Genomic DNA, 21354 nt, shown 5'->3' on the forward strand with positions numbered 1-21354 from the left:
TTGAAATGGGTATATATTTTTTTTTGTTAAGTTGCCTAATAATTATGCACAGTGATAGTCACCTGCACACACAGATATCCCCCTAACATAGCTAAAACTAAAAACAAACTAAAAACTACTTCCAAAAATATTCAGCTTTGATATTAATGAGTTTTTTGGGTTCATTGAGAACATGGTTGTTGTTCAATAATAAAATTAATCCTCAAAAATACAACTTGCCTAATAATTCTGCACTCCCTGTATAGTTGTGTCACAGGCAAAGTGGAGCCTATGTAATGCACTCTGCTTCTCTGGAAAGACACAGAGGGCCCTATTACGAGTCTGCCGGTCTGAAGACTGCCAGACTCGTGGTGGAGGTCGGACTACTGCGGCTGTGGTGGTTGGACCACAACATTACGACCCTGGTGGTCTGACCACAGAAAGACCGCCGTCTCCGCCAGGGTCTTTGAGCCCAACGGGATGACGGCACTCCTCAAGTCAGCACCGCCGTGCTGATTACAACCATGTTCTCCCCCAGCCTTTTCATGGCAGTTCAACTGCCATGAAAAGGCTGGCAGAGAACAAGTGCTGGGGGCCACAGGGGGGCCTCTGCACTGCCCACGACATTGTTGTGGGCAGTGCAGAGGCCCCCCTCCCCAGCACGGTCGGAATATGCACTGTCTGCCTAGCAGACCGTGCGCATTCCAAGGGTGCTCAGGAGGCCCCCTGTGCGACAGCATTGGACTCGGCTCCATGTGGAGCGGAGTCCAATACCACTGCACGTTTTCCACTGGGCTGACCATCAGAAACCTTTGTTTTCACTGGTCAGTCCAGTGGAAAACTCGTACTGGGGCCGGTGGGGAGCCGGCCAGCACCGTGGCCGTCTCCTCATCTGGAGTCGGGTTTAACCGATCACCAAACTCGTATTTAGCCCCAGAGATCTCACAAATTATCACTCTATTGACCCAAGATAGTGTTTGAGGCACAATGGCCCCTACACTGCTGTCCCACCACTGAGGCACAGAGAGCTCACTCAGTGCTCATCTTTATGTCTTGCACTAGTTCTATGTCATAATATTGTCTATCGAAATATTGCCTGAGATACATTTCATGTTCTAAATATCTTCCCATTAGGAGGATATTTTCTATTATTAACATCAATGAGGCACTAACTTTGTAAACAATATTCAGGATATATTTATGTTATGTTTATTTTACTACTATTCCTATGTTCTACCTAGCAATGCACATAAAGAACAACACAGACACATATGTGCACACGTGTACACATACACACATACAAAATCTATTGCCCTCTTTCTATGTGATTGACAGTGTGATGTCTGTGATAAGGCTGATTTTGACATAATAAAAAGATGTGCTTAATACTGTGAACATTTCAGCACGAAAATGAAAGCACCACACTTTTCAAAATTGCATTTTCCTGTGCTTGGCCACCTAAGCCCAAACTAGGCATGACTATTTTGGTTCCTGTTGTAGTCGTAAAATTCTGTTTTCATTTCTCTGTTCATTGCACATAATCATAATGTGCACTGTTGAAATGCTCTGTATTCACATGCTGTTCTCAAAGAACCACAGAGGAAGCATTTTGCAACATTCAAGGCTCTTCCTGCACGCCTGTATTCACTTTGTGAGACTTCCATTGTTTGTGGAACTAGGTTTGTACTGCCACAGCCGATGAAATTAGCTTAGAATATGGCGCATAATATTCAGCCAGGGGATAGTGCTTAGAGAAGAGGCAGTAGATGATGTTGCTTAATTTTAATTCTGTATATTAATTTATTCAGTTCATTTAGCTTTGCTCACCACATGCTCACTGTGTGCTTTATATTGACTTCCAGTGTGAATTTCTCTTTAAAGGTAGCACATTTTGGACATCTGACGCCCCAACTCTACAGACTGAATCCTTGTCAGTCTGTCTCATGCTTTGGACTTGGAATATGTTCTTCTGAATCTTGACTTCATGTCATGCCTTCTTGCTACATTTGACTGAGCCTTAAGCAAATTCTCTAGATTGAATGTGAATGCGTTTTGACTAACAATTACTTTTTGTCATCTATATTTAGCCCAAATTATTTTAATAAACCTTTGTGGTTTATGATTTGCTACTGACTCCAGAGGATTTATGTCCATGAAATGCTAATGATCTCTTTTGTACTTGGGTGCAGTTTAGAGATACATTGCCTCATACATGTTTGAGGTTCAACACTGTCCCAACCCTTCAGAGGCATTTTGGGGCTGATTACAAGTTTGGCGATCGGAAAAACCTGACACCAAACTCCCAATGAGGAGACAGCCATGGTGCTGAAGGGGCTCCCCACCGGCCCCATTACGAGTTTTCCACTGGGCTGGTCAGCCATTGGAAAACATTCAGCAGCACTGACTCGGCTAGCCGAGTCCAATGCCGTCGCACAGGGGGCCTCCTGAGCACCCTCGGAATGCGCACTGTCTGCACAGCAGACAGTGCGCATTCCGACGGTGCTGAGGTGGGGTGATTACAACCACGGCCGCTGTCCTCCCATCAGGATCAAAGATCCGGGCAGAGACAGCAGTCTTTTGGCAGTCTGTCCACCAGGGTCGTAATGTGGCAGTTGGACCAACACAGCCACAGCGGTCAGACCTCCACCGCGAGTCTGACGGTCTTGTGACCGTCATACTCGTAAAAGGGCCATTTGTCTTGCTAACCGAATGTCAGCAGCTGCAAAACGGCCAATCCCCTGTGCCACCAGCAGCATGATGAATTGCAATGTTGTGAATCCATCACTGTCACACTGTGAGTTTGAACAGAGAGCCCTGCCATTGGCCATCCCATATTATTGTATACTTTAATTGGTGCCCCACAGGCTGCTCACCCTCTCTCTGGGCTGCACGCATAAGATCAGCAGCAACCTTACAGCAGTGGGGCAGTTTCCACAAGCCCTCTGGCTGTTAAAATGAATTTCAAATCCTCCTTCTCCATGTAGTTTGTCCAGCAAACCGGTTGGCCAAAAGGTCTCTGTCAATACTTGTGCCTTTGGTGGAACATACAGCCAATCAGGACTGTGGAGGTGGTAGCAGGGTTTAATTGTAGCAATGTACAACATGAGCAGCTAGTGAAAGGGGCTGTTTACGAGCATTAACGAAGTAGATACCCAATCACTGCCGGTGATCGTTTAGTGATTTCAGTACTTGTCAGCTTTGTATTCTTTCAATATTTTTACAAGAGAATCCTGCAGGTATGCTCAGCGGTGTCCACAAAATGGTACCTGCAAAGAGTGGAGTACAGAAAGAATCCAGAATACACCAGGAACCCTGCTGGGTAAAGGGTATCAGGGGCACAGAGGGGATACAGGATACATGGGAGTAGAGAAAGGATACAGGATACAAGGGTGGACAGATAAAATACAGAATACACAGGAATCTTGCTGGATAGAGGACAGAGTAGAACACTGAAAGGATACAGCATAGAGAGGAATACAGAATGGATACAGGATGCAAAGGAGTGCAAAGTAGATACAGGATACACAGGAGTCTTGATTGATAAAGGACAGAGGAGAGTACTGAATGGCTACATGATAAAAGGGAGGGCAGAAAGGATACAGGATACAAAGGATTCTTGATGGATAAAAGATGGGAGGAAGCACAGAGCATATACATGACGCAAGAGTACAGAATCAGGATACAAAGGAGTCTTCGTGGATGAAGGACAGGGGTAATGTATAATGAACAAAGGATGCACAACTGTGTTAATGGTCACAGGAGCACAGAGAGGATAAAGGACAAAGGGAGTATAACTTATTCCTGCAGCCTGGAATACTACTTGGAGGTAAGACAACTATCGCTTGCATGTAACCATGAAGTACATCATTTGCTTATAAGTTTCTTATGGCACAACTGGTTAGAGCAGTGGTTCCCAACCTGTGGTCCAGGGACCCCTGGGGGTCCCGGAAGCCTCCATAGGGGGTCTGCGACTGCTTAGAAAATTAAATATGATTAAGAGATTAGGTCTCCAGCATTCAGCACTGACTCAGTGGAGGGTCTCCGGATTCCAATAATGATTCAGTGGAGGGAATCCCTGGGATCCAGTAATAACATGGGGGTCCACAGAAGTCAAAAGGTTGGGAACCACTCAGTTAGAGCATGGAAGCAGCTGGCCTCAACCAGCAACCTTCACCTAAGGGCACACCAAGAACTGAGGAGACTGGGCCATACGAACAAGCAGATCTCGGAAAGACATCAAACCCACTGCAGGCAGAGGCAAGACGCTTACGTGGCCCTTAACTAAAAAATATTCAGAAGAATTAGGTGTTTGAGCTATTCTTTAAGTAGTAGAGCCCTTATATTCTCAGATGGTCAGTTCCACTAGTCTGAAGATCATGTTGTAAAAAATTACTATAGGCTTGAAGTTGCCTACATCTGGGAATGACATAGTGGTTAATCTCTGAAGGGCTTGTGGGGTCTATTCATGTGAGTACACACAGCAGTACTACTGTAGTACCCTTTTACATACTCTAACTTACCTTTATGAACTGGTCGCAAAACTTCTAAAGTTGTAAGGCCTTTGACAAAAAAAACTGATTTATCATTTTAATAGTTAACATAAAATATGCTTACTGTTTTTTGCATAAAGTACACTTTCTTAATTTTACCTGTAGTTTACCATAGAAAGGCTTCAACATCGGGGTGAAGATCTCCCTATGGTTAAGTACAGGGAAGATTAAAAAGTGTATTATTAACGTATTATTAAACGTTTTATTAAATCATAAAAATATTTTTATTTTAAATGTTCTTGTAAATATATTTTTATAGTTATTTTAAATGGATAAAATTAAACACAAATGCTACAGCACTTTCGACATAATTATCCTAATTTTGAAATAAATTGTGAATTAACTTAAATATATTCAATAAAAATATTATCTGAAGTTTAAATTAAAAAATACATTCTCACATAAAGTAAAAATTTATTATGATTTAATAATCATTAAAGGTGGTGTGTATAGAATTATTTAAAAGTAGTTTAATTATATTTTAATCACAAATAATGTTACAATAACTTTATGTTCAAAAACAGTAGTATATTCTGTAATTAAATAATAGATATTTTGTAATATTACATGTATTTGTGATGTCTATGAGTAAGCCATCATTTTCCTTGATTAAGCCAGTATGGTGGGTGAAACATGCATGCATTTTTAAAATGAAAAGATAATGTAAAGGAATCATTTTACATCACATAGGTTATGGCTGCAGACTATTAAAATTTACATTAATGAATGAAGTGGAGTACATGGCTGTGATGTCCATGTAGAGGAACTCTGGTGACATACTATTTCACATTTTAGAAAAATAAAATCCAGCCATGCTAAATGGGTATCTAACAATAAATTGAACATTTATGAGAGTGTAGTTGTAAGAAGAGTTAATAAATACAACATTAAATCATTTGTCTCCATGAGTTAGTCAGTTTAGTCAGATTTGTTTATTTGCAATCGGTACCGAAACATGATGAAAATTATGTGTACTGATTAAAGGATCTTACACAGGATGTAGTAAGTCTGGTATGTTAAGCTCTCACAGATGACAGCGGTGTGAACTGTGAGTTATGAGCCAAATGCTTATAGTGCCAGCTAAGCCATTCATCCTTCCAAGTTCTCTAAACGTAGTACCATGAAACTCAATCAATGAAATAAGAAATGTGGTCTTAAGTTGGGGTGGGTAAAAAATTCTGCGCAGCCGGCAGTGTTTGATGAGTTTTGGCCACTTCACGTTACATATATAAGGCAGAGTTCCAGCCAAACTGCGCACTCTGCCATGTGGTGGAGTTTTTTCTTGTGCGCAGCTCACCAACGGTAAATTAGTGAATTTCCCGGGTGCTAGGAGGGCATCTTGCGAGATTTTCCCATTGCTGGTGGTCATGACAGTTCGCATTGAAAAAGTTGCTGTTTGAGTAGAAAATCTACTAAAGTGGCAGCAAAACCAACTCGAACAAAAGCACCATCTGGCGCGCCACATGATGCCGTTCACACTGACTTTTATAGCTCGGAACAAGTAGCTGGTGCTAAAAATCAGCGCGGGCAGCATGACATACCAATGTCAACTAGCTCATAGAACTTTATGGACTTTTGCAGAGTTTTTATGCAACTCTGCAGAATTCTGTGAAACTCCATGAGCTCCGCCCACTCCTAAACACTGGATAAAAAAGTTAGTATTTTGCCATGACATTCTCACTGGATTTTGAATGTGAGGATGATCCAAACCCATTGAAGGGTTCGGATCATACAGCGTCCCTTAGCATCTCAATATCAGGATGCCCCTCATGGTCAGTCAGCATGAAATGGGCTATTGTGTCCTGTTTATCATTGCAGGGCTTCTGGAATGAACTTTTGGACAACTAAGGGGCTGATTATGAGTTCAGAGGTTAAACCACCCAAACTCTAATACAGCAGTGGGGAGTCGGTCGTCACCCCGGCCATATCACTACCGGTGGATTACGAAGTTTCCACTGGGCTGACCAGCAGAAACGTCGTAGTAGCACGTTCCCAACGGTCAGCCCGGTGGAATCAGGTCGGCGGTACTGGCCTCAGCAATGCCGTTGCACACAGCACGCTCGGGATGCGCACTGTCTGCCGTAGCTAAAGGGGGGCCTCTGCACTGCCAAAGACATGGTCGTGGGCAGTGCAGGTGCCCTCTTGTGGCCCCAACTCTGCCTTTCCACCAGCTTATTCATGGTGGGCACCCCACCATGAAAAGGCTGGAGGAAAAGAAAGTTGTGACCAGCACGATGGTGCCGAAGTTGGCACCGCAGTGGCTGACCACAACTTTCACTGCCACCCACCCACCCACCAGGATCCATGATCCCGGCAGTGGCAGCGGTCTCCTGGCAGCCGGATCATAATCTGGCGGTCTGACTGCCAGGATTGCTGCAGTCCTAGGACGGCCAAACTCATAATCAGGCCCTAAGACTTACCTCACTCAACAGCAAGGTGATGGGTAGCAGTCAATGATTCAATTGTTGGTGCTAGATAATCCAATTTAGTTTGATATTCTTTGACTAAATGTGAGATAAAGCACTTGAGTAGTATGTCCTGGCTAGATGTGGGGTACACTGGACAATATATGGTCCAGATTGTAGCTTAGCAACGCAGCCTTACAGGCACATGGAGGTTCACCTGCTTCTTTATTTTAAAAGTTTGTTCCCACCATAATAATACACGGGAACAAAGACTTAACACTCCATTCTCTTTGGAATCGAGAGGCAGAAGGGTGCTCATAGTCTCGTGGTGTTTGATCCCAAGTTGTTCAGGTGTGTGCTTTGCGAAGCTGCAGACATCTGTGATTCAAATAGTCCTGCAAGCTTTCAGTAGAAAAGACTGCAGTACTGCAATGTACTGTACAGTATTTGCATTTATATCACTCTTACTAGCCCTGATGAGGTGTTGTAGCACTTTATGGTGAGCGGCACGCTACTCTTGTCCCCAAGAATAGCAATTCAATTTGTGTTTTTTGATTGTTGGGTTAAACCTTATGCTCTCAAAAGAAGGTCTGCCCTTCATTCACCTCAGTTGTATTCGTGGTGTAATTAGAAGGAAGTAGATGTGATGTCTGGGTGGGAGCTATGTTAGTTCATGCAAAAGATTGGTGGGTCAATAAACGGGGCAGGAAGATTGGACCACTGAGAGATCATGGGCATGATAATTCAATTTTCTAAAGAACAGAGCGATTCTGGGGTCTGGTCAAGATGTGTGCAATTCACAGTAATACGAACAGAAAGTAGAACATGTAGGTTTGAGTAAAAGTTGAATAATAAAAAGCTATTTGGAATAGGAGTCGAATAAGGAGAGTAGGGCATGCACAGGATGGCAGATATTTATTGACCATAAATGATGGTCATGAATTAATTTCATTGCATGGATTTTTGCAACATTGGTGGGAGAAAGTTTATCAAACTGCATGCAATGTAGGGCCGGGTAGAATGAAAAGAGGGTTTTTGCGGTGCAACATAGTACTTTTAGTTTGTACATTAAATTATAAATGAACAGTGAGGAAAGAAGATCTAGTCAAAGGTAAGGTTCACTGGGTTCTCCCTTAAGATCTTTAACAAGCTGGACAGAACCAAAGTGCTGTAGGCAAAGTCAGCAACCAAATCAAAGATGTCCACAGCCGACACGGGGCAATGTCCTAGTGTGAGGAAAACGTAAACGCGGGATCGTGCCTTGTTACAACTGGCCAGCAACCCCGGGTTGTAATTGCTCAGTGGGTAAACACGACTCTGCTGTTGTGCTACTTAAAAGGCACACAATCACCTTACTGTTGTGAGTTTTCTTGCTAGCACTGAGACATAAAACGTGTAGATTGCACACTCAATTTGCGTACATTTTGCCACATGGCATTGATCAGTGAAGCGGGTACAGTTCATACCCGAGGTAGTCACTGTGATGCTCATTTGATTAACTGTGCAGGGACGAAGCGTCCTTCAAACGTCTTCGGGAGGCTGATAAATCCTAGTGTTTGTAGTCTCAGAGGACCAGGATTCATCAAAAGGTGAATGTGTGGCTGTAATAAGGAGACAAGAACCCCATCGTATCAAAGCTGATGGCCCAAGACACTGACTGCAGATTGGAAAACTAGAGACTTCTTGGAAGGATGCACCCTCATGGCAGTGCATCTAAGCTATGGGTGATGGACATCTCTGGGGCCCTCTAGAAATATTCCATCATTTTGTGTTCCATCATAGGTCCACAGGATGGAATAACATCTTGAGATTCTTGAAGGTTTTACTATATCCATGTATCTTCTGGTTCTCAACCCCTACATGGTGTCCTCGTTCTTCTACTGTGGTTCCACACTGTGGAATATTTATGCCAATAACATTTATGCATTAATTTAATCTGATTCGTGAAAAATATATCTTGTAACTGTATAGCCAATCGTGAAATTAGTATATAACGCTATGCAGAAAGGGTATTTACTTTGTTATAAATACTTGAGCACCAAGCACTATGGATCACTACATTGCATTGTTCTTCGCATTAAGTAATAATTCATGACAAATGTTATAACAAGGTAAAATATACCTTTTTCTGAGAATTCTATGCATGGTGTAATATTGTCTATGTCAGGTTATAGTCACAAATATTGTATAACGTGCATCACATGAAATTAATGCAGACACATAACTAGCTAGATACCAGAGTGAGCCATTGCTGCTTGCACATTGTACCTAACCCTGGTTGCTGAGGGTCCATAGAGTAGGTTGTGTTTCTCTAAAATAAAAACTCATTTAAATGGCTTTAGCAGTTGGCAATGGTGAACATTAGTGGACTGGCAGTGGGGAAGTGTGTGTTTTTCTCTTCCATCACTGAGGTCCATTCAACTGTCTGTACTGACTCCACTTATCTTCTGGAGGTCATCTCCTGCATAGTGCCCCCCCCCCCCCTTAGTGGCTTTAGTACAAGTGCTGGAATACAGAAGCTGCTGATGAGAGTGAACTATATAGAGTGGAAGAAGGAGGGCTTGCAGGCTTTCTGACAGCCCGATCTTCCTCATCCTGACTCCGGCCCCATGCAGCAGTATGTAGTAGCTCCAGGGCCTTTTCATACTCCCTAATTGCTCCACATTTTTTCTCAGTGGTACGGGATGATTTCATCTCCAGAGGTGGCACTTAGTGGGAGTTGGCTGAATGCAGATGTGCTCGAGATGAGGACGGTCCGCTGCCCCTTGTGAGGATCAGGGCTTCAGTCCCTCTCCTGGGTTCCAGGTCCATGCAGCAATCAGTAAGCGCTGCTCCGCTCCCATGGCTATTGGCCAGTGCATTTGTCCAAGGTTGTTTGGAGATGCCATCAGTGGTACTCTATGGGAGGAACCAGTGAGGCTGCAGCAGAACAACTGACAGTGGGTGGAAAAGGGCTGACAAGGGAGGATAGTCAGTGGACGAAGGGCTTTCAGTTGATGTTTCATCCTGGGCTCCAGGTCAGGGTCATGGGATGTTTGATCATCTTAACACCATCCCCTGAAACTCTTGCTGCAGACAGCATCATCAGGGAGCTGCTCTGGATGGACAGAATCATTGTGTGAGAGTAACTTTGTCTAGAAGAGGAAGAAATTAAGGAGGTCCTTATCAGAGAATGGACATAAACGTCTCCTTCTCCACCGTAGGTTTATGTGGAAGCCATTATTAGCAACTCAGCTTTCTCTGCAGTACTCTCACATGCCCGATAAACGAGGTGAAAAGCAAGCCTTGTAAGTCAGTGTTCAAGCAAAGAGCAAGTCATTATCCCCACACAACAATTTTTAATTAATGTTTAAAGCGAAGGGTCTAAAGCTCTCTCAATTAACATTTCCTGCTCCCTTTGTTTCATCTTTGATTGCTTCTTAATTGGGAAGTGATTCGCGGAAAAGAGTTCCGCCCCAGCCGCTCACTGAGCACACCTCCTAAAGTCTTTGATGTCTACCCTGTAGCTGTTTCTCAGATCTTTGTTACAATACTTCTCTCCTTTGTGGTTTTTAATTCTTCACCCGTATCCTAGGCAACTCTAAGGAACTAACCACAGGAAGTTCTTTTCTCCCTGGAGAATCATGCAAGTTCTCGCAGCTCTGGAAAACAATGGACTCAATTATTCGCTGATCTTCCTCCTGCAGTCTATCTTGAGAAATGATTTGACACAGTCTCAGCAATTAACTTTCTTTGCTTTACTTGAGGTTTCAAAGGGTTTTCATCACGTTCCGGAATGGTGAGAAAAACCTCTCTAGCTTCTGGATGCGTCCAACTGTAAGCTGGGAGTTGGAGAAAGGTAATGCTCCACCTTAGAGGGTGAAACAGGAATGTAGGCTTCAGGTAGAGTGAGGTGGATTATAGTTGGCCAGCTGAGGAATGCTAAGTGGGCTAAGACTCTGGAGTATCCCGTATCAGAAGTTATTTGTTGCATGTGATCTGCTGCTGATACGTGTCATCTCCTCTCTTTATGTTCTGGGGTTCAATAGGCCTTCAGGAGACAATGACATACTGAAATTGTACGTATCAGCGGCCGACTACCAGTAAGATAATGAGATCCATTTTACTAATACTTGAGAAGAAGATATTAGAGTTAAAGTACCCCCTGCCATATATTATAAGGGTATTGCAAGTCACAGAGGTATTCCATAACCACATAGAGGAACGATGCTGAAGGTTGAGTTCCTTTATAAGGATTTGGAACTCCAAGGTGACTTATAATAGCATTACAATGTATGGCAGGGGGTACTTTATGTCATATAATACATGGTCCAACCAACACCTTTCCCCACAAACCACTTAAAATCTTGGTGCGTAGCTCTTTTATATGAAAGAACGAGCATGTTTTCAAATATGAAGAATAAAAATAAAACCTCTAGTGCAAAATTAAACACATCAAAAACCTGTTAGATATTTGTTGCAAACAGATATAAGAAACAGCTTAATATAAGGCTGTTTAAAAAAAAACTCCATTAGACCGGAACGTGTAGCAACATGCATTAACAGACTAGCTTTTCGCTATGTAAGGAGTGCGATAAATAAACAGTCTCTCTGCTTGTCATTGTAAGCTATTAAAATAGAGCAGTAGAAAGAAAGGCAATGTTCTATTTGTTGCTTTAAACAGTTGCTTAAATTCTGCTACATGAACTGACCTGCCTTTCATCTCGGCTGCTGGCTTTGGCATCAGGCATTGTGACATCAGAACTCAACTATAATAACTTATAATAGCTGAGTTCTGATGTCTTTTCCTTATAAGGGGCGACTCAGTACATCACAAGTCACTGATTATGAAGAAATTAGAGACTGCCGTGCATGCAGGGATTACAGAATCCCTTGTATTATAAGTATATCTTGCTTGTAGATATTGTGTACAAAATAACTCCGTCTCAACGTTCGTCTGATTTCCACATCAGTCTTTGTTGAAAGTTGAACTTTTTTCAGTGATTGAGTTTCATTTAACAAATCCATGCATTCTAGGAGTTGTAGTATTCGCTTCAAATGGGAGATTCAGATTATAGGTTTCTCTTCTAATTATGGACTGGCTTGATGTTTTCTATATAAATATTCTCTCCCCAATATGCTGATATTGTTATAATGTACATTGCTTTAATATTTCTCCTTGAAAAAGCACTCTAAAAAAATCACCATAAGTAAATAAATAAATTGACCAATTGGACTAAGACACATGAAAGCAAACAATTTGTAAAAGGACTGGAAATCTGAGATCTTGCCATAATTGTGATCGCACTCTGTATTCAAGTTACAGCATGAAGGCGATATACAAAGGCAATTCACAAATGGTTTTGAATAGAAAATTAATCAGTGGTGGGTGAGGATTGTTAGAAGAAAGACGCTGCATCTGCCTTAGACACAGAATTTAGCACAAGAGGGATTTTCAAGGAGAAGGAGAAAACTCTACCATTATAAGAAAATCAAACAGGGGTGACCAATCACAGAGGAGGATCAGGCTCGACCATAAACAGACAAACAATACATAATGGACCAAGAACATACAAGGACAGGACTCAGCCACTGACAGAAAATCATCAATGAGTGACCAATCACAGAGAAGGTTCAGTCCCAACCATACACAGAATGTAATACATGGGTAACCAATCAGAGAAGGTTCAGTCCCAACCATACATTGAATGTAAAACATGGGTAACCAATCACAGAGAAGGATCCCACACAGACAGAATAAATACATCCATTCCCATTCACAGAATATAATCACTCCTTACCCTCTGGATAGAATTGTATACATGAGCGACCAACCAGAGAGCAGGATCAGCATTTCCACTGATCAGAGGATTAAAATGCTCTCAGTTGGCAAAGACACTGCCTTTCCTGTGAAACAGAACACCTGTACTTTGGCCAACTCTCAACAGGGCAGTAACTGTCCCAATACTGCAGGATCAATATCTTTCACTAACTCTCAGTTGAATGATCGCGGACCTCAAGGGTCACCAGAGTTCCTTCGATTTGCCGTCGGTAGCCCTGCCATTACTGTCTCGGTGGGCACGAGAGTAGAGGTAGGAAAAGGAAGGAATAAGGAATTTAGAAGGCAGTTTCCTTCCAGCATTTTCCGATCCTCAACATTTCACCATCTCCGCGACAACAAACTGGAAGCTATTGATGGATTATGAGTGTGGCGGGGGAGTCAATCCTGTGATGCCATCAGGGTTGAGAGGATGTGTGATATCACTTCTCTATCCCTGGTAATTTGGAAAATCAGCGCTCATGTTTATAAAGGTCTTCCATCATCAAACAAAAGTCTTTGTTGTCCTTGGCTTTGCTGTCTCCACGGCAGAATGGCAAGCAATCCCTCCGATAACTCTAGGTTCGGGAGTCCATGTCCTTGGTGGCCCTCAGCTGTCACAGTTGAGTGGAAGTGCTATCAAACAGGTGGCTCTGCTTCCCTCTAGCTTTGGGACGGTGTTGAACAGCCTTTTCTTATTGCTGGATAATTTAGGGCGAGATTTAATTCCAGGCAGTAAAGATACTCCATGGTAATGGTGACAGAGTGTCCTTACCGCCTACAATGCGTTCTGCCCACCAAATTTAGATGCAGGCGTTTTTTTGGTTTAATCACAGTGTAGACTACATTGTCTCCACCGTGGTTAAACTCTGATGGCCCTGTGGAATAAGGGTCATTGGAGGCAGAATTCCGCCCACCTAATTCAGATAGGTGGAATTAGAGGTCAGTTTTCACTGCCAGCCACTGTCGGAAAAACTATGGCAGTAAGATTCAGTGAAAACTGCTAAATGCACCCCTCTCCATATGAAAGGACTGCCTTGGTGAGGGGAGCATTTTTGTTTTATTTTCAAAAACTAAATCCTGTTTCAAGATTTTCTTTTTTGAAAATAAAAAAGAATACACCATTGGTGCAGGGCTCTATCATGTTTAAAGAGCCCTGCACAAAATTCTAAAGAGGATTGACAGGAACCGTTGTGACGGTGGTTCCTGCCAACGCTTCAAGAAATGACCACCTGCTTGGCTTTTTTTCCTAAATTTGGTGGGTGGCATAATCAACCTGAAGGATGTTAATTCCTTGGCCAGGCCAACTGAGAATACTCCGTCTGACAAAAATAAAATCTGGCCCTTAGTCTTGGATATAAAATTGGCATCCCATTGCCAAGGAAATGTAGTCATTTGATGTAGCGTGATATATCTTTATTATAGAATGATTTCCAAAGGGCCATGCTATGATGTCACTTTGACCATGGAATAACCTGCACTCTGGCCTATAAATGGGTCTGCACTGATTTGTATCAAGGCTTCTTGCAGTTGTGGGGCTTCTTTTGCTTGGAAGTAAGCTCTCTTGCTCTCATGGTACAAGAGTGTTGACTATTTTGGTTACATCATTAGACTTCACTTTTTGACAATAGAATGCCATGTTCTTAGCAAGCAAAGGCCTCAGGGTTGAATAGTTTGCCATTAGAGGTAGAATAGTTACCCCTCTGCTAAGAAATGACCTAGTCATGGCTTGCCTCACCTGCATTCATAATCCTACTACTAAGGGTGGGTGGAAATCGAGGGGTTTCACTCTGCAGATGTCCACTGTTACAAAAAACTCTGTGAGATTCTGTGGAATTCCTCCAACAGGCAGAAAATATGCAGCTCGTGCTGCAATTTGGCGCTGGTCATGTGAGTAGCACTGAAAATAAGTGCAAACGGCCGTTCAAGTTGGTTTTGATGCAGCTCTAGTAGGAAATTTACGTGAGAGGCAGCAAATCTACTTGAACGGCAGCCCTCTGACCGTGACTGCTTGAGAATGCGGGCGATAGCCTGCATTAGAAAATCTTGCTAGAGGACGCCAAATCTCGCTCTACAGTTTGCAAACTCTGGAGCCCTGCAGGAGAAAGATTCCGCTATGCGGTGATTGGCAGAATTTGGTCATAAGTCCATGTTAAAGAGTAAAGCCGAGTGGCCGAAATTCTGCAAATTCTACCGGCAGAGCAGAAAATTTCACCCACCCATACCTTTTACAAGAATAAGACAGAGCTGTAGATGAGATGGTGGGACATGATAACACCGATCACCCGAGAACCTTAGAAGACGCTGCTAATTACATCCACGCCAATTATTCCATGTGTTGGTCTGTGCATGGGTGTGTTAAACTACTGTTCCATCAGAATGATGAGCCAGCTGCAACCAGACTTTATTTACCTCTTTGTGAAACGAGATGGCCTCGGTGAAGTTGCCAAGGAGGTAGTGTGTGTTACCAAGGTTACCATATGCACGGCCTTGTGCTGCTCTGTCACCTAGTTCCTTCACAAGAGACAAATTCTTCCTGTAAATTGAGGAAAAAAGATACAAATACAATTATAACCAGGCTCAGAGATTCAATAAGTCAAAGCTGACATTAATATGTCATTCGCATTGTGTTTCTGCTATGGAATCGTAGAGGGTCATATAGTCGAGCACAGTGGCGTAGCGTGGGTTGTCAGCACCCGGGGCAAGGCAAGTAATTTGCGCCCCCTAACCCGTGGATTTTTGCAGTCGCGAGTGCGAGCGCGCCCACCCCCCCAGATGTTGCGCCCGGTGTGGCCGGCCCCCCCTGCACTCCCCACGCTACGCCACTGGTCGAGCAGACATCATGCAACACAAAGACACAATAAGTTATCATTCACGTGGTATGGCAAGGCTTAATCCCACCCAAGAGTACATTTTATGGTCCCAGAGCCCACTTGGGCACTCCCTGGCTCGGTTCCATAGCTATCTGTGTAGTGTAAAGTGAGCTCCCTACTGGGGCCGAGCCAAGGGCTTGTCGTGGCTCTAAGAGCCAAATCACAAGTTGAGCCATTAACATATTGGGTATGCAAGGCATGCAACAAATGCCATGTAAAAATATGATAAAGAGCCTTGAAAATTCAGAAAAAGTACATTAATTTAACATGCAACATATTTCTCTTTAGTACATTAGGTTGTGCCACCGCATTAAGTGGTATTTATCACAAGTATTAGTTTCTAAACATGTGCATAGAAACATTCATGCCCCTCCCCCACCGTTCTTACAAAGCCATTAGGGATCAAAGAAGCAAGTCAGTGGTGATGTGTAACAATATTCTATGCATAGACTGTGTTGTTGTTATACGTCTAGCATCGATATTCCTTATTAAAACATTTGCAAGTGAGGTTTTGTATAGCGCACAGCTTGAGCTGATGTGATGCTAAAGCAAAGGAGGCGCAGTAAAATAAGGCAACTGCCTAGTATCACACAGTTTGGTCATGCAGGGAAGCTGGGATTAATCCAAGGGTTCCTATTGTGCAATCCAGCTGCTAATGTGGTTGGACTTTCTGTGTCCCCTTGTACATCAAAGCCTAATGCATCAGTACACAGTGTTCAATGCATACATGCATTACATTTTAAATCAAATTAAAAGAATACTTTAAAGAAAATAATTACAAGGTTAAGTTATGAGAATGCAGGGTACTCTATGTTATTGTTCCCATCACCTGTTTCCCCTGACTTAGCAAAGAGACAGGCTCCCGGAGATTTCAGGAAATGCTCCATCGAAGGCAATTACATTAACAAACCAAAGGAGTTCACATGTCAAAAGTGAAGTGCAGAGCTAAGCTGGCAGCAGGCTCTTACAGAGCCCACACCGTGGGGGCTTTTTAAATTTGTCATCTCCATCTGGGCCAGGGCGGCATTTAAGATGGGCTGAAGACTGCATTTAAGCTGGGCTGGAGACTGCATGGCTGGATACTGTATTTAAGGTGGACTGGAGACGGCATTTAAGGTGGGCCGGAGACGGCATTTAAGGTGGGCCGGAGACTGCATTTAAGGTGGGCCGGAGACTGCATTTAAGGTGGGCCGGAGACTGCATTTAAGGTGGGCCGGAGACTGCATTTAAGGTGGGCCGGAGACTGCATTTAAGGTGGGCCGGAGACTGCATTTAAGGTGGGCCTGAGACTGCATTTAAGGTGGGCCTGAGACTGCATTTAAGGTGGGCCTGAGACTGCATGGCTGGAGACTGCATTTAAGGTGGGCCGGAGACTGCATGGCTGGAGACTGCATTTAAGGTGGGCTGGAGACTGCATTTAAGGTGGGCTGGAGACTGCATTAAGGTGGGCTGGAGACTGCATTAAGGTGGGCTGGAGACTGCATTAAGGTGGGCTGGAGACTGCATTAAGGTGGGCTGGAGACTGCATTTAAGGTGGGCCGGAGACTGCATGGCTGGAGACTGCATTTAAGGTGGGCCGGAGACTGCATTTAAGGTGGGCAGGAGACTGCATTTAAGGTGGGCAGGAGACTGCATTTAAGGTGGCCCGGAGACTGCATTTAAGGTGGCCCGGAGACTGCATTTAAGGTGGCCCGGAGACTGCATTTAAGGTGGGCCGGAGACTTCATTTAAGGTGGGCCGGAGACTTCATTTAAGGTGGGCCGGAGACTTCATTTAAGGTGGGCCGGAGACTTCATTTAAGGTGGGCCGGAGACTTTATTTAAGGTGGGGCGGAGACTTTATTTAAGGTGGGGCGGAGACTTTATTTAAGGAGGGCCGGAGACTTAATTTAAGGTGGGCCGGAGACTGCATGGCTGGAGACTGCATTTGAGGTGGGCTGGAGGCTGCATTCAAGGTGGGCTGGAGGCTGCATTCAAGGTGGGCTGGAGGCTGCATTCAAGGTGGGCTGGAGGCTGCATTCAAGGTGGGCTGGAGGCTGCATTCAAGGTGGGCTGGAGACTGCATTCAAGGTGGGCTGGAGACTGCATTCAAGGTGGGCTGGAGACTGCATTCAAGGTGGGCTGACAATTAAGATCCTGAAGAGCGTTGTGTAAATTGAGAGAAACCATTAGCATAAAAAGCATCCCTGCCTGAGCACTTTCCCAGAACTCTGTAGGGTGTTCACTGCCAGCCAAGTTGCACAATGAACAGCACCTCCTCTGCTGCAGGAGCTCCAGGGGGTACAGGGAGAGGGAGGAGGCGTGGTGGTTGAGGAAACAGGGTGGGGGCTGAAGCCACACGAAGGCTCAGCGCAAGCTGATCTAGAGTCGGGCATCTGGCTTGAGCCTCGCCACAGCATTCAGAGTCTCACCCACTTCTTCTCCCCACATACAGATGCATCTGTGCCTAACCTGTTGCTCTATGGACATTATGCACTCTTCTGTCATTCCTTCAATCAGGAAGGCGAGTGCTCCATGCAGACACAGTGTGATTGATGCTTCTCTGGCTGCCTTCCATGGATCTCAAGTAAGATTAACTAGAGGTAGCAGATGCTACCCCTGGGCTGCCCTCAGCTACCCCTGCTACTCCCCTCATACCTCTACTGCCAGGCGTCATGAAGACAGTCACAGATAAAGAAATACGCCCGACACCAAAACCTCGGTGTATTTTATATATTTTAAGTTTGTACTTGTTGCCTATTTCATAATCCATCAGCAGCATTTAGGAGGCTGATGAGGGGCCAAGGGCAGGATAAGGAGGCACTTCCATGACGTCACTGGCAGAGGGTGTGTGATGTCACACCCACTGCCCTTAGAATTTTGGTGAATCGACGTCCAGTGTGCCCTCTTCATCTGAGGTTTGATAACCACTGGTAATCGCACGCTCAGTGATGCACAACGTAGGGGGTATCCTTGAGGAAGGAAAGGCTCCACATCGCTCCGTGGATGCCAACATCTTAAAAGGTGGGACATCCTGTGTGCTCGCGATGACTACCTTACCACTAGCCCTGCAATTGTTATTAGGGAAGGAGCTGCCTCTGAGCTGTGGGGTATTGCCTCAGACATATCATCAGCTTACATAGCACTGATGCCCAAAGGCCTAATTAAAGGCTTCCTCAGAGCCTCAGTTTAATTTTTTTTTTTAATTGTGCAGGTCAGGGTAGAATAAACTTTCAACTGATGTCGGCCTTTATTTCCCTTATTGGCATTTATTTAGTGGGTGAGTGTGTCTGAATCTTCCAAAGTAAGGTTCTGACACGGGAGAAGGTTCAACTACCCGTGGCATCTCCAGGCTCGCTTCTCATGAGGGATATAGCAAGAAAACATTGCAGGGATTGTATAGTCCCCATCTTCGGAGGACATAGGTGAGTGCTGTACTATAACATTCATTCTAGTCGCGTGAGTGTTATTTTTAAGGTTTCTCCTGGGGATTCTTCAGATGAGGAACGCCACAGAAGCAACACATATCCACTGGCAAAGTGTCTGTCGCGGGGGATGTAGTTAATGGGCCATATGGAGCCTCCTGAGAGTCCTGGTCCTGTAAATGTCAGGTGACAAGGGGACAGGTGTAACACAACTCTAAGTCATGGTATGTTGAGAGGACATCAGGAACCAGCTGGAAGGAGCACCCGACAGCCCAGGGGTTTAGCCATGGACACAGGTTAGATGTGTTGAGGGGCAGAAGGGAACTTCTACAAATGTCCTTCCCTTTGCAACACCTGCCACAACACTTATGACCTCTAGTTCAGAAACAAAGGAAGAATCATCAGCGACAGAAAGTAACCAGTGCTGTTCCAAAGCACCCTTTCCTCTCTAAGGGTCCTAGCTCTCTGGTCCATCGTGACAAACAGTCTTCATTCCTGTTCTCTGCAGGAGTCTTGTGGCATCCCATGTTTGCAGTAGAGGGGCTCATGGTGGAAGCAGTGGGGGAACACTGCAAGCAAAGTGACCTCAAGCACCACGACTGCGGTTGATGCCACCACAAAGGACATCAGCGTCAGGGAACGAGACTCTCCATGGTCATGGTGGAGCCTGGGATGGGGCTGAATGTAGTTGTGCTAAGCTGAGAGGATTACTATAGTTGAGGGTTCCTACCCCTGGTAGAATGAAGTCCCGATAAATCGTGCCACCTGCTCTCCTGCAGGAGGCAGAGGTGGCACTACCAGCCATCCGAGTGTCACTGGTACCTCCACAGGAGGGTGAAAGGTAGTGGTGGTTCTGTAAGGAGGAGCTACACTGCTCCATCCCAGGCCCGTCTCCCCCATCACAACCTGCACATCCTGCCACTTCGCTGAAGCATCCGTGTCTCACTCTCATCATCAAAGGTAACAGACTCTCTCCAAACCTTCATACCTATTTCATCTTGCAGTCTAAGTGGAAATAGCAAATGAGTCTCCACTAGCATCAAATAGTATAGACAGGGATATGAGGCTATGCGTGGTACACAGCTGCATATACAAGGCTATGCATGGTTATAGCAGGCTATACCTGCATCCATGAAGCAATACCTGCACATATGAGGCTACGCAAGGTTATTGTAGCCAATACCTGGGTACATGAAATGATCCCTGCATCTACGAGGCTACGTGTGGTTTTAGTATCGCACACCTGAAGCGATACCTGCATATACAAGGCTACATCTGGTTATAGTAGTATATACCAGAGTACATGAAGCAATACCTGCATATATGAGGCTACGTCTGGTTACAGTAACGTATACCTGTGTACATGAAGTGATACCTGCATATATGAGGCTACGTGTGGTTACAGTAACGTATACCTGTGTACATGAAGCGATACCTGTATATATGAGGCTACGTGTGGTTACAGTAACGTATACCTGTGACCATGAAGCGATTCCTGTATATATGAGGCCACATGTGGTTTTAGCAGCGCATACATGAAGCAATACCTGCATATATGAGGCTACGTGTGGTTACAGTAACGTATACCTGTGACCATGAAGCGATTCCTGTATATATGAGGCCACATGTGGTTTTAGCAGCGCATACATGAATCGATACCTGCATATATGAGGCTACGTGTGGTTACAGTAACGTATACCTGTGACCATGAAGCGATTCCTGTATATATGAGGCCACATGTGGTTTTAGCAGCGCATACATGAATCGATACCTGCATATATGAGGCTGCGTGTGGTTACAGTAACGTATACCTGTTTACATGAAGCGACACCTACATCTATGAGACTACGTGTGGTTTTAGCAGCGCATACAAGAAACGATACCTGTATATATGAGGCTACGTGTGGTTATAGTAGCATATACCAGCGTACATAAAGCAATACCTGCATATATGAGGCTACGTGTGGTTACAGTAACATATACCTGTGTACATGAGGCAATAGCTGCAAATATGAGGCAACACAAGGTTATTGAAGCCTATACCTGCGTACATGAAGCGATACCTGCATATATGAGGCTATGAGTGGTTATAGTAACGTATACTTGTGCACATGAAGCAATACTTGCATATATGAGGCTATGAGTGGTTATAGTAACGTATACTTGTGCACATGAAGCGATATTTGCATATATGAGGCTATAAGTGGTTATAGTAACGTATACTTGTGCACGTGAAGCGATACCTACATATATGAGGCTATGAGTGGTTATAGAAACGTATACTTGTGCACATGAAGCGATACTTGCATATATGAGGCTATGAGTGGTTATAGTAACGTATACTTGT

The 21354-nt window shown here is 44.2% G+C and overlaps 1 protein-coding gene across 3 annotated transcripts in view; it reads right to left on the reverse strand.

Annotated features, from left to right (window-relative positions):
* Positions 1-21354, reverse strand: part of GPSM1 (G protein signaling modulator 1) — a 581170-nt gene that overhangs the window by 370456 nt on the left and 189360 nt on the right. For all 3 annotated transcript variants that reach the window (XM_069241618.1, XM_069241617.1, XM_069241619.1), the window contains exon 5: positions 15144-15267. In XM_069241618.1, coding sequence (XP_069097719.1) covers positions 15144-15267 — 124 coding nt within the window. The remainder of the gene's footprint in view (positions 1-15143; positions 15268-21354) is intronic.

Source organism: Pleurodeles waltl, chromosome 6 (assembly GCF_031143425.1).
Source record: "Pleurodeles waltl isolate 20211129_DDA chromosome 6, aPleWal1.hap1.20221129, whole genome shotgun sequence".
Classification (NCBI taxonomy): domain Eukaryota; kingdom Metazoa; phylum Chordata; class Amphibia; order Caudata; family Salamandridae; genus Pleurodeles; species Pleurodeles waltl.